The 15074-nt window shown below is 41.8% G+C and overlaps 1 protein-coding gene across 1 annotated transcript in view; it reads right to left on the bottom strand.

Moving 5' to 3' along the window:
• LOC114601399 (catenin delta-2-like) overlaps positions 1–15074 on the bottom strand; it is a 270211-nt gene that overhangs the window by 92502 nt on the left and 162635 nt on the right. Inside the window, exon 3 of the mRNA XM_077933371.1 lies at positions 1804–1916. Coding sequence (XP_077789497.1) covers positions 1804–1916 — 113 coding nt within the window. The remainder of the gene's footprint in view (positions 1–1803; positions 1917–15074) is intronic.

Raw genomic sequence — 15074 nt, 5'->3', positions numbered from 1 at the left:
TCTGAGTGCGCACACACTACATTGCCACCAGCATATTGAAGCTCTATGACGAAAGTTATGGTAACCTTACTCTTTGCTTTCAGTGTACTCAAGTTAAAGAGCTCTCCATCTGTTTGATATATGATTTCTACCCTGGTGGGGAGTTTCCCTTTGACAATGTGTAGATTCATGGCAGTGAAAATAATAAATAGAGTTGTGAACGGTTCACTTTGAGAGCCATTGTTACCTGTGATTCTTGCTGTCATATTATGTCATGAAGGAGCTGAATGATGTTCACAAATGTATCTGGGCAGCCAATTTTCAGAAAGACAGTCCACAGGGCATTACGATTTACAGTGTTGAAGGCCTTAGTCAGGTCAATAAACCCTATATACAGGGGTTGGTTTTGCTCTCTGCAGTGAAAACCATGTCCACTGTTCCCCTAGAAGGTCGAAAACCATTTTGGGATTCAGGAAGGGTAGCCTAGGATATAGTTGCTAATATCCTACAATGAAGGGGTGCACTCACTGCTTTTGTTAATAGTGGTGGACATAAATGCAAGAACTTCTTTCAGTTGTCCTAGGAGTACAGGTGACCCCCTATTTACATGGGGTTTCTGTTCCAGCCCCCCCCCCCCCCCCGTGCACATACTACTGAGATCAGGCAATATTCCTACTGTTAGGAAGAGTGTTTAGGGGAAATGTATAAAATTAGCAATAATCACATGTCGGATTAACGTCAATGACTACAATACTGTCACTGTGCCTTTAGATGCTTAAAAAACACCAAGAATCAATGCACACATTTAAGAACAGATTGGCAGTATCTTGAAACCACATTGTGAACCTTTTGATCCCCTTCTTGCATTTGCTCAATTATTTAAAATAAAATATTGTTTTAAAGGATTTTGACTAACCAGAAATTACTATGCAATCATTTGAATTTTATTTTGTTTTCCGGGTCTCTCAAATTTCTGGCATATCATCAAACTTGAAGTGCTTTTTTAATTATTTGCAAATTTGGCTCCATGAAGTGTATGGCCTATTATCATGAAGCAATAACTGGGCTATTCTTCTGTCAACATCTCATTAATATTATGCAATTGTTTAGAAATGTTTAGAGGATCATCTCCAGTGTAATCACTTCGTCCTCTTACAAGAATGATCTTCTACTACAAATTCACTTTACAAGCCTAATCACGCCTTCAGACAAGCAACCTAAGATACCAACTTAAATTTAGTATTCCATGCAAGTCTCTGCTTAGATCGAACCTTTTAAAAGTGAAATCTAATAGCACCATTATAATTCTGCATACGGAATCATGCTACCTGCATGAACATTTTTCTCATTATTTCCCAGAGATACAAGAAGAACCAGATTTCAGAACATTGCAGTTTAAAAAATCATACATATTTTAAAATGCATAAATAATTTCTCTACTAAAATGATCCAACTAGAAGAATGACCAAAAGGTTATCCAGTAATATATTTTCACAAGTTATGTTTGTGTGACAGGAAATGATCTGGGGCACTCTCTCCATTTCCACAAGCCAAAAAACTGCATTTATTTTTCACTGCATTTATTTTTCTTATCCCAGTGCATGAGAAAAAGGAGCCAAACCTAGCAGATTCAGAAGTCAAATTATTTCATTGCCTCCAGAGTTTCCACGAGTATTTGCGACATCCATTTTTGCCCACAATTCACAATCATTTTCTCTTTGCTAATAAATCACAGCTCCACCCTGATATGTCAGAGGAGGAACACAATCCATTATCAATGCCAATCAGTTATGGAGAAATAACACAATAACTCTCATACAATACCTAATGCTGTTCATGCTTCCGGTCTCAGATCCCAGTTTACATCTCTCCAGCTGGCTGGCGACAATCTGGCGTTCAGCCTCAAGTTCTCGGGTAAGCCTTTCAAACTGTAACTCCTGAAATGCAAAACACACTTCTGTTACAAACGTTGTGAAATAGAGGTAATATGTATCTGTCAGGTGGTGGTGTGCTTGCTCAGGAGCAAACAGGAAGGACTCCAACTTTTCTGGGGTTTATTATTAGTACAAACTATTTACAGTGCAGAGCGTCGCAAGTCCATGTCTGCTCAGTTGCTAGCAGAATCTGGGAGTGGGCGGTCCTTATACCTTCCCCAGCATAACAGTCGTGTGACCCCCATCCTTCTCCTCCCCTTTCTGCGGCCAACCTACTGCGCAGAGTGGGCGCTGGCAAAGGGGGACTTGCCTCCCCTCCGCTTTGCTCAGGCTCGGTGTTGAGACTCTCCCTAGCATCTCCTGGTCCCTGCACCCCCTCCCCACTGGAGATGGGGCTTTCCTCCTCGCCAGAGGAGGAACTGCTTCGCAAGATCTTCGGAGGCTCCCTGTAACACAAAGGCCCTTCCACCTCTCGCCTCTGAGCTGATGGCAGTTCCCTGATAGTATCCAAGAAGCTTCCTTGTTCCTGGTTTCAGGTTGACTCTTTGTCTCTCCCCCCATTGGTAGATTTATCAACTTTTGAGTTTTTAAAAAAGTACTGCCCACCTCCCCCTGGCTGGGCCAAGGGCGGCAGGGGGGGGGAGGGAATGTATGAGGCTAGGGGCCAAAGTTATGGTGGACTATGCAGCAGAAGTTCCCAGTTCATGGATGGCCCAAATGGAATCTGGCATGCCCTAGAAAAGCCTAGCACAGGCATAGGCAAACTCCGGCCCTCCAGGTGTTTGGGACTACAATTCCCATCATCCCTGACTACTGGTCCTGTTAGCTAGGGATGATGGGAATTGTAGTCCCAAACCTCTGGAGGGCTGGAGTTTGCCTATGCCTGGCCTAGCATGTGCCAATAAGCAAATTTGGCAGATCTGGGTGTTGGATCAATCAGGTAGAGTGCCCTCATTAGGGAGACCCACCTAGCTGCAATACTGAACAGTTTTAGGGCTGAGGATTTCTTGGATGTTTTTATTTTCTGCTCCTACTTTTATGTTGGTTGTTGTTCCCCCCTTGTGATTTGCTGTTGCATTGTTTATATTACGAGATTGTTTATTTCTGCAGCTATTTTGTTATGGTATGATTTTACTGCCATTCGAGGACCCTCCAAGTGTCCCTATTTTCCAGGGATGTCCCTGATTTAGAGAAGCCGTCCCAGTTTCTGGATTTGATCCCGGAATGTTCCACTTTTCTTTAGGATGTCCTTATTTTCACTGGAGAAATGCTGGAGGGTATGGAGTTATCTGACCCACAAGCCATCTGAAGGCAAATCCTGTATAGGTAAGTTTTTTAAATGTTTAATGTTTTATTATGTTATTGTATATGTTGGAAGTTGCCCAAAGTGGCTGGGGCAACCCAGTAAGATGTGTGGGGTATAAATAGTAAAATTATCATTATGGAATAGGACGTCCCTGTTTTCATTGGAGAAATATTGGAGGGTATGCATTTTATTTGATTTTAAGTTGCAAGCTACTCTGGTTTCTGTTCAAAGAAAAGGAAGGGATAAATGAATAAAACAGTTGGGCTGCCCCTATGGTTCATTGGCTTTCAGATAGTAGTTTTCTGCTAGCACATGCTTTTCACTGGTCAGACTAGTGTGCAATAATAGATGGTTGGCAATGCTACCCAAAAGGCAGACTAGAAGGATTATGCTAGTTGTTGAAAGAAGGTGCAATGGAAAATATCACAAAAGATTATTTTCTTCAAATACAGTAACTGTGCTTTATTGAGAAAGGCTTTAAAAATTGATGGCTGGTGCCAAATGATGTCCAATATCTGTCTGGTTGTTCTGTGTTTTAGAGGGTTATTGCTGGCATGTGCCATTTATTATTTTAGGAAGAGGATGGAAAGGACTTTTTCTGGTTATCGTTTCAAGTAAAGGAGGGTTTTAATTTTGTGCAGAGATCTCTTTTCTTTCAGGATTCACTCTCATTGAAAGTGCAGGCAATTCTCCCTTCACAGAAGCACAGCAGGCTTTGCGCGTGATTGCAGCAAACATGAAACACACACAAAAGCTGGACTATAAGACTAACAGACATGAGAATAAGCACCTTCTTATGCATCCGTGTGCCAAGAAATCCCAAACGCTCCAGAGGGGTGTTAATAATATAAAATAATTCGATGGCTTGTAGAGAGACAAGGCGCATACCAGGTATGCCCCAGAATAGACAGTCTAAACAAAATAAAAAATAAAAAATTGTACAGCAGCCATGAGTTGCCCAGGACAAGACTGTAGCAGCTATCATCATCATCATCATCATCATCATCATCATCATCATCATCAATTATTTATACCCCGTCCTTATACTGTTTATACACTGCCCATCTGGCTGGGTTTCCCCAGCCACACTGTGTAACTTACAGCATATATAAAAACATAGTAAAACATCAAGCATTAAAAACTTCCCAATACAGTGGTACCTTAGGTCAAGTACTTAATTCGTTCCGGAGGTCCGTTCTTAACCTGAAACTGTTCTTAACCTGGAGCACCACAACTGTACTTAACCTGAAGCTAATGGGGCCTCCTGCTGCCGCCGGAGCACGATTTCTGTTCTCATCCTGAAGCCAAGTTCTTAACCTGAAGCACTATTTCTGGGTTAGCGGAGTCTGTAACCTGAAGCGTATGTAACCCGAGGTACCACTGTACAGGGCTGCCTTCAGATGTTTTCTAAAAGTTGTGTAATTCTTTATCTCCCTGACATCTTATGGGAGGGTGTTCCACAGGGAGGGTGCCACTGCTGAGAAGGCCCTCTGCCTGTTCCCTGTAACTTTACTTCTGGCGAGGGAACCGCCAGAAGACCCTCAGAAGTGGACCTCAGTGTCTGAGCTGAATGATAGCGGTGGAGACACTCCTTCAGGTATATTACTTAGTCCCTGACCAGGTTGCTGCAATGGAACTTAGTGAGGTGCTGTAGGAATGCAGAAATTAAGGGCAGGTATTCAAAACAACATAGCCTTTCGGGCATCGACTTTATAATGGAAGTTTGCATAGACACCAGTAATTAGCTAAAGAATATGACTAGCTTCTTTCTACTGCTAGGTCCCTGACAAGACTAAAAAGTGCAGTTGCCGCAGAAGAAAAATAACACAAAGCAACAAAGCCCCTTTAAAGCACAAATTAGGCATAAGACTATAAACAATCATAGCTTATCCATTCATTAGTTTATCCACTTCTCAAAGAACAGTGAAGTTCTTTGTTCATATGCTTGTTTCAGAATGTTTTGCACTCTTAATTGCTTAAACTCTTCTGATTTCCTGCCTAAATATTCCACTTCTTGCTGCTATCTCACAAAATAGTGTTTTATTTAAATAGCTCTACCTGTTATCACATCTGATGGATTTATGGGAAACTAACATGCACTCTCCCAGGTGGTATTCAGTCTGTCCCCATAGATGGATCATGAAGGAAATTGGATCATGAAGGAAATTGGATCATGAAGGAAATTGGATCATGAAGGAAATTGACTTCTGTGTGAGGTCCTACAGATTCTTATCACTGCTGATTTTACTGTATTTTATTGTGATTTTATTACTGCAAGGTTGTTTTACTTACAAACACCGGCTCCCTCGGCCTATAAAGCGAGATGAGCGCAGCAACTCCAGAGTCGTTCACAACTGGACCTAATTGTCAGGGGTCCCTTTACCTTTAAGCTGCCCTTAGTAAGCGGCCTTCAGGTTGGAGGAAAGGAGGAGTAAAATCTTCTCTGAATATTGTCTTTCAGACTCTCTTTGTCTTAAACCTGACCAAGCCAAACTCCTGTAATATCTGCACATTCTTTCTTAATCATTTTACAGCTGTTTCACACATGGATTTTTTCCGATGCATTCTTAGGGGGAAACATACATACATCAAATTTACTTACATTCTTCTATTCTCTCCCCCATCTACCACCACCTTTACTGAAAATGACAGATATTAAACACATCTCTTACTTGGTGGAAAAGAGTACCGTAGTTGGCGCTTGATTTATATTGTCTGTTCTATGAATAGATTTAGCAATAGGGGATGACAGTTCTGTCAGTCAGTTCTGCTGTTACCATTTCTCACCTTTCCTGGTGGCATCCTTATCTATTATCGATATCAGTAGAAGAGAGAGAGAGATTTCCCATAAACACCCTGGCCTCCAGCCAGACAGGACACTGTGTAACAAGTGATTAATTGAAGAGGCAGAACATGAGATTGCAAGGGTTTGTGGTCTTAGCACCATGTCTGGAAACATAACTAAAAGCTTTGAAAGACGCAATAGGCTCAGTACCAACATCTCTGTTAGGTTTCAGCCAACTCTACCAATTTTGCAGTAAACCAATAAATCAGCACAATTTCTCAAATCAAGAATAACCCTTCATATGACAGAAAAAGTCTCCAGTTTTTATACTGTTTCTAAGCGGTACTCAAAAAATAAAATAAAATGTGCAGTAGATGAACTCTGAAGAGGACACAGCCTCTTTTTATGACTGTTCCTTATACTTCTCTATCAATCTAGAATATGTGCTCTCCACAGTCTCACGGAGATCTTCAATATTGTAAGCCAGTGCTTAATACTGATATCAAGGTACTAGAAATTTTCTTCCATAACTCTTTCCTCATGCAGTAAATCTTGCACAAGGGTGTAAAAGAAAGTTTGAATATATTATTATTACATGACTGAGAGTCAGTATAGACCAGGGAAGGGTTTCCCCAGTAGTTTTTGGACCACAACTCCCATCATTCCCCAGCTAGCTGGACCAGTGGTCAGGGGTGATGGGAATGGTAGCCCAAAAACAGCTGGGGACCCAAGTTTGGGAAACCCTGGTCTAGGGACTAGAATGTTTGACTAGGACCAAGTAGACCCACTTTACCCATGAATCTCACTATCCAGTTTTACAAGGTGTTATGAAAATTAAGTGTGTGTGTGTGTGTGTGTGTGTGTGTGTGAGAGAGAGAGAGAGAGAGAGAGAGAGAGAGAGAGAGAGAATGTGTATAGATCAGGCATAGCCAAACTTGGCCCTCCAGATGTTTTGGGACTACAACTCCCATCATCCCTAGCTAACCGGACCAGTGGTCAGGGATGATGGGAATTGTAGTCCCAAAACACCCGGAGGGCCAAGTTTGGCTATGCCTGGGTAGATCATATACAGAACCCTGAGATCCTCAAAGATATGGTGTGATATAAATGTAATAAATAAATAAATAGAATGTAAAACTACCCCTTGATCACATATAATCCTACAGGCTAAGGCTGGACTCCAGAATACAAAAAAGTTGTTTTTTTCCAGTGCTTTTTTTTCTTCTAAAAAACTGTTTAGGGGTACTCTCATTTTGATTCAAGAAAATCACTGTGAAAGAAAACGAAGCTGCCATTGGAGGTGGTAACAACGAAACTGACCAATCACCATGCTAGATTTCAACTCCTACTTCACACATTAAACGCTCGCTTCCACCTGAGACTCAGGAAACACTTGACAGGAAATGAGGCCGCCATTGGTGGTAGCAATGGAACTGATGATTCACCGTGCTAGAGAAGAATTTATTTTATTTAAAAAAATTAGTTTCTTCTTCTGTTAGATTCACAAAATGTTTAGGGGTATGTGTATTCCCTGCATCCCCCCAGAAAAAAGCACGGGATTTTCCCCAATAAATTGTGGTGATGACCCATTCCAGTGGCACATGTTTGTATGTCCACACTGAGGTCCAGCTCCGAGGGCCTTCTGACAGTTTCCTTCCTGCGAGAAGTGAGGTTAAAGGGAACCAGGCAGAGGGCCTTCTCAGTAGTGGCCCCGAGAAAAATAACTACCAAACTTTTAGAAGACATCTGAAGGCAGCCCTGTTTAGAGAAGCTTTTAAGGTTTAATAGGTTATTGTATTTTAGTATTTTGTTGGAAGCTGCCCAGAGTGGTTGGGGAAACCCAGCCAGATGGGTGGGGTATAAATAAATAAATAAATAAATAAATAAATAAATAAATAAATAAATATAATGTATTCATCTGTGGTGCTAATTCCAGTGCACCCAAAGAGAAAGACCAAGTGGGAGCTTCCCTTCTCTTAGGTACAGCTGATACAACTTCCCTCAAGCAAGCCTGCTCTGAAACATTATTTAATGATCAAACCAAACGACAGCAACATTACTTTCCATGATCCACTAAACTGTTACATACTGAAGTTCTCACCCTGGGCCAGCAGGGGGATACTGTAGATAGTTATGCAAATGAAGGATCGAAAGTGACGTTCAGTGATTGGATAGTTTGTATGCAAATGAAGGATCGAAAGTGACATTCAGTGATTGGATAGTTTTAGAAAATGGCAACAGTTACCTTGTTTTGGAGTTCTATATAAGCAGGCTGACTGAGCTCCTCAGTCAGTTCTGTTCCAGCTTACAAATAAAGAGCTGCTTTGGAAGAATCGCTGTGTCGTCTGATATGTTCGCCCACAACTTAACATAAACTCTTTCCCCAAACCATTCTAGAAGTAATTAAAGCTACAGCCAGCATGCCAGTAAATCCCATACCCTACCAAACAATAAGAGATATAGGAACTAGAAATAACATTTCGCTCAGGTTGGGTGGAAAATAGCTAGTGAACCTGTTCTTCCTTTTGTCACAACTTTTATTTGTTTGATTAACTACTCTCTTTGTTCGTGATGAACAGGGGAGAATGAACAATCTCATAAAATGTTAATCCAAGACTAGTGAGCCATCCTGCGCTGACAGGGTTTTGTTTTTGTTTTGTCTTGTTTTGAAAAAAATCCCGGAGGTAATGAAAGTTTTATGCAAATCACACAGTGTTGTTTTTAGAGAACTGAACAACTACATCTCTGCAAATCTGCAGGGGCCAGGCTGCAGTGCAAAGATGAGCATAAACAAAACCATGTTTTTTTTTAAGTAGTGTCAGAAAAATGGCACAAGGATGCCAAAGGAAGCCTAGGGAGGTGACATTACAATGGTGAGGTGACCATCGTGACATTGGGGAGTGCTTAAAAAGACAAAGTGAGCAGCAGTGTCAAGGAAAACAGGGGAAGGATGTAGGCTGTGATGGCATCAATTTTTTGGAAGCAAACTATGCATGCTAAGAAAAGAGACAATTTGCTGCACGTTATGAAATAGCTGGGAGCCCACTGCAGAATGAGATGCCTCTTTTTAAAAATATTCTTATTGCTCAATTTCCACATAACAAATTGTCAAACCATATAATTATAAACCATATAAATTGTCAAACCTACATAATTTCACCCCTTTTTTATTCCCCCCTCCCCTCAAAGGACTTCCCTCAGCTCTTCTCCCTGATTTCGCTGCACATATTTTCTCTACATATTATAAAATTGTATATATCCTTACATATCTGTCCATCATGTTATCAACAATAAAATTGTGTATGTTTATTCAAAACCTGCCAAAGAGTCCAGTTCATTTTGTTGTGTTTTTAAATAATTTGTATAACGTTCCCATTCTTCCTTGAAGTCACAGTTGTCCTTGTCTCGCAGTTTGTATGTCAATTTAGCCAGTTCTGCATAGTTCATCCATTTCTCTTGCCACTGTTCTTTTGTCGGGATTTCCTCACTCTTCCATCCTTGTGCTATCAAGACTCTTGCCGCTGTTGTAGCATACATAAATAAGTTCCTTATTTTCCGTGGCAGGTCTTGTCCTACAATCCCTAACAAAAATGCTTCTGGTTTTTCTACAGAGATGCCTCTTCTTAAGAGGAGGCCTTTAGCTATTAAATCCACCCCTTTCTCTTCTTCCCACATTTATTTAACAACAGGGAGCCTCTCTTTTCATTACTGGTATTGTCCAGCAATGCTCTGGAATATTGATCTGAAGTCCATTGGCTGCATGCCCTGTAATGTTAACACTTTAATACACAAATTATTGTGTGATATATCATATTGAATATTCCTTGATTATGTTCTTAAATTTAATTTGTTCGATTTATTGATGCAGACTGGTTATACAGATACATGTTTTTGTTTTTTTAAATAAAAACAACTAATTACAAAGACTCTTTTTACTCTGGAAGCCATCCACTAAGGTCAGTCATTTATTCTGGAGAACATCTGTGCAAACCTACCGACGAAATAAAATGATCAGGTCAGGGTACCTCAACCTTCTGTAATTAATTTCTTGGCTAGCAGAGACAGTGCCTTTATGGTTGTGTCACCCCAAGTGTGGAATGTCCCCCTAAACATGTTCACCTGACACCTTCTTTCAACATATATTTGGTGCCAGATGAAATCAACCCTCTCTTGCCAGCTTTCAATGGCTCTTAATGATTGCTAATCTTACAGAACAATCCTATATGTACCTGTGTGTACTGTATTCAGTAGTAAGTCCCATTGAGTTCAATGGGGCTTACTCCCAGGTAAATGGATGTAGGATTACAGTTTATCTTCTGTGATAATGATAAGTTTTGTTTTACACTGAATTAGCTGAATGTATATAATCAGCTTTAGATCTGAATTTAATGGAAGGACGAGAGATATATTTTAATAAATGTGTAAGGAGAGCAGGGCTCCTCACCTTGAACAGTTGTGCAGAAGAAGAAATCTCAGCAAATGAAACTTTACTTCCCCCTGAATGATTACAGCTGGGGGAAAACTGTAGCGTTGGCTTCATTTTCATTATCAAACACTTCTGGGAGATTTTGACGTAGAAATATGGGGCAACATGAGCTATTTTTCATCCAAGTCCTGGAACTGTGCAAGAAGCCCCAAAGGTCTGGACATTTCAAGGCTGCAAGGGGTAAGCTAGCCCATAGGATCTAGGTCTGAGAAATTCAGACACCTTACATTCATATACCCTGTGCAAACTTTCTCCTTGACGGTGAGGCTTTGGGCAACACAAGAGACAGAGGTGCCTCATGGACTTCTACATAAGAATTAGTGGCATAATTAAACCCTGTCCCCTTTTGCTTCTGATCTCCCTGCTCTCTAGTCCTCATATTAGGCAAAACAAATTCACATCTGATCTGCCTCATAAAAACAAGCGCCCTATATAAACGTCCTTGCCAGTACTATTCTGCAAACTACATCTAAGAGACTTCAGACAGATTCATTTTAATGTGTACGAAAATCCTTTCGTAATGCCGTTTTAGGAACTCAGAAGTGACACGAAGGGTCAAATTGAGGCAAGGTCTCTAGCTAGAGACAGTGTGGGAGAAAAAGGTAAACTTGCAAGTTTTAGAGAACTGTGTTGGATGTGATCAGATAGGACAGTGCTCCTTTGATCTAGAAGGAGAAAAAGATGAGTTGATGTATATTGGTCATGGCAAAAAATGAAAAAGGCCAACAATTTCCTAAACTTCCTAGAGGAATATCTAGGTCAGCACATTGCAACAGAGTTTCAGAAAACACCCATTGTACTTCTGGGCTCACGGTATTCTTCTTCTGATTTTGTTTCTCTCTTCTTTTATATTTTTGCTCCTTTTCACAGCACTTCACCAAGTTGCTGACTTGTTCCGTTCAAATATTTGTTCAAACCCCCGCTTATATGGCTGCCATATTTCAAAAAGTAAAAACCAGGACCCCCCGAAAATGCTGAGCTTTTTTTAGACAACCCCCAAAGTTCTTGAGATTCCCCCTCCCCCACAAAAGCGCCAAAAAGCTCACAATTTTTCATTTGACTTGCCTAAGATCCAGGACAAAGCTGCACCTTTCGGAAATTCCCCCTGGACGTCAATTCCGCCTTCGAAATCCCAGACGTATGGCAGCCCCACCAATTATCTACATCTCCCCTTATTCATAGCATTCATTTATCTCTTCCTCTGTTTTATCCTGGTTTCTCCATGTTATGAACTGCCAAATTTAAAAGCAAAATTTCAATGGCAAACAAAAACTTAGAAAGCTGCCTTATAGCAAGTCAGATCATTACTCCATCTAGCTCATTGTCCATACAAAAAGCCCACAACTTATGAACATTTAAGTTGTGCACAGCCTACTTTATACAGTTGGCAAAGAAGAGAAAAGAAAGAAAGAAAGAAAGAAAGAAAGAAAGAAAGAAAGAAAGAAAGAGAAGGAGGATGATGTCTGGGGGGGGGGAAGACTTTGGCAATCCCACCTGCCATTGCACCCAATGTGTTTTGACTATACACAGCTGGCATTAGGCACAACCCCAAGAATGCAACCCAAAGGTAAATTGATGGCTTACCATACTACTGGCAGTGGCTTTCCAGGGTTTCAGGTAGAGCACATTCCCAGCTCCACATGGAGCTGCTGGGGATTGAACCTGGATTCTTCTGCATGCAGAGCAGATACTACACAAGTGACCTATAACTCTAGGTCAGTGATGGCCAAACTTGGCCCTCTAGCTGTTTTGGGACTACAGCTCCTACCATCCCTAGCTAACAGGACCAGTGGTCAGGGATGATGGGAACTGTAGTCCCAAAACTACTGAAAGGCCAAGTTTGGCCACTGTCATAGGTTGATCCTGTCTGCACTTTTAATGGGGCAAATTCCTGACACCACAAATACACTTCTAGAGAGCACCTTCTCATACTTTTCTCAGTAGCCTTAAACCACATGCCTGCCTTGGTATTATGGTCTGCGGTCCGGTCAATACAGGAGGAAGGAGTGAAATAGGGAAGAGGGATTGCCAGGAGAAAGCCATTGAAAGCAACCATTTCAACTTGTTTCCTTGTTGTTGTTTAGTCGTTTAGTCGTGTCCGACTCTTCGTGACCCCATGGACCAGAGCACGCCAGGCATTCCTGTCTTCCACTGCCTCCCACATGTTTGTAGCTTCGAGAACACTGTCCAACAATCTCGTCCTCTGTCGTCCCCTTCTCCTTGTGCCCTCAATCTTTCCCAACCTCAGGGTCTTTTCCAGGGAGTCTTCTCTTCTCATCTCATGAGGTGGCCAAAGTATTGGAGCCTCAGCTTCATGATCTGTCCTTCCAGTGAGCACTCAGGGCTGATTTCCTTAAAAATGGATGCGTTTGATCTTCTTGCAGTCCATGGGACTCTCAAGAGTCTCCTCCAGCATCAATTCTTCGGCGATCAGCCTTCTTAATGGTCCAGCTCTTGCTTCCATACATTACTACTGGGAAACCCATGGCTTTAAGTATACGGACCTTTGTTGGCAACTTGTTTCCTAGTGCTTTTTAAAATGTCCCTATTCCTTCACCATTTATTCTTCTGTGCAGCTGCACAGCTGTGTTTTCCTGGTATTCACCCACATTTCAACTCAGACCAACCCCATGAAAGACACAATAAAACTGCAAAATAGATCAGAAGTTGAGAAACCCTTAGAAGATGTAATAATTTACTCCCGGGCTCAAACATAGCAGCAAACCACCAAGCTTTAAATGTTGAATTGGTAGATTAATCAACCAATGCTTTGGTTGATTAATTGGCAGCAAGGGCACTGGCTCATGGGGGCTGAGGCACTGTGGGGGGGCCCAGTCTTTTTTTGAGGGGGCTCAGCCCCCTCAGTATCAAAGGCACTGGCGGAGGAAGAGGGGAGCGGGGGGAGCGCACCGTCCCTGTCAGCACGATCCCGGTGGGGTGCCATTGCGGCTGCTCCCCGCCCGCGCTGGGCACCCCGCCCCCGCAGGCGGTGCACCATGCCCCTAGGATGAACACCACGTCCCCGGGACACGCACCACTCCCCTGGGACACCCGCCCTGCCCTGCCCTGCCTGCTCTCTGCCTCCCGGTGCTAGAGCATGAAGCTCTACCACTGGCCAGAGAAGCCCCCCGCCCACATCAGAACGTCACATGAAGTCCACCCACCATCATGTCCACCCTCCCCAACCCCAACCCCCCGCTTCTCATTGGCAGGGAACAATATCAGCCAATAAGGGAAAAGTTAATTGCATTAAGGTCACATGTTGAATTGTTGGCAGTTCTGTCTGTTTTGGTTCCAATGTGTTACTGTCAAAGTGATTCAAAATAAGATGTATTTCCATTCTAACAGTGAGCAGTAACTTTTATCAACTTGTCCATTCACTTTTATTTCTCCCAAGATCTCAGAAAGACACCCCTATTGAGACTTTATTGATGCATTCAAATCTACTTGATTAAATTTAAAAGGTAGATGACTAATCAACTACAAATAAAACTCTGCCATGTTTCTCTTACCACGTTACTTTCTCAAAAAGCTTTTTTCCCCTGAGCAGCATAGATTAAACCATGTAGAGGAATAATGTGAAACTAATGTACACTGTCATTTGAACAATTCAGAGTTTGTAAATGCAGTTTACAATCAACTTAACTAGCCCTATATACTGGATTTATTGAATAGAAATATGGAATTCTGGGACAAATGAACATTTGGCTTGAAGAGGAAGAAATTTTTGCAAGAGTAACTAAAGGCTTCACAAGTTTGCTTTGTCCCAGTTTTGAATAAAAGCAGGACAAATACAGCTGGGAGGCAGTCAAATATAACTCCTGGTACTGTAAATCCCAAATGTGATATGTTAATCTGAATAACAGAATCCTTATAAAAATTAACGGAGTGCTTGCTTTACTTTACAAATGCCATTGTCATCATTAAAAGGTATCTCACACCAGAAGAGTACCATGTTTTTGTATGCACTAGGGTCATGGCATGAGAATCCAAACAACACATACCAGATAAAACTGATGGGGCTTAATGAAGGAGTAGCAGAAATCAGGACAGTAACTGGTAGCAGCCAAATGTGGATTTTAGGAGCAATAAATAGGAAGGTTAGGGAATTGGCTTGCTAGATAGATAGAACAAAGAAGGTCCAGGGTAAAGAGAAAAGAAATAAGGGGAAAGGAAAGAGGGGATGAGAGGAGAAGGAAAAAGTAGTCAATAGCCTGTGAGCATGCACAGAACAAGAAGATTAAGGAAAGAGAAAGTCATTGGCGGGGAGCTGCAAATGAGGACGAGACACTTTTTTGCACAATGGGCCATATAGTTACTCACCTTTTGCAGGCCAAGTTGGAGGTGCCCAGCTATCAATCACCTGATGCCACAACGGCATTGGGTGACTTCCCCCCTGCTCTTTTGCATATCACTCTGATAGAGGTTTTGCAAGAAACATTGATCAGATGATTGGCTGAACCAGGTTTTTACCAGCCCCACCTGGAGGGCAGGTGAGTGTGGCTTGGCTGAAATGGCTTTACGGGCTAAATGAGGATGCTTGGCAGGCCAAATTCGGCTCACCCCTGCTGTAAATATGGATTT

This window comes from Podarcis muralis, chromosome 8 (assembly GCF_964188315.1).
Source record: "Podarcis muralis chromosome 8, rPodMur119.hap1.1, whole genome shotgun sequence".
NCBI lineage: Eukaryota > Metazoa > Chordata > Lepidosauria > Squamata > Lacertidae > Podarcis > Podarcis muralis.
Note: the sequence above shows the minus strand (reverse complement) of the source record. Positions and strands in the feature narration are given on the sequence as shown.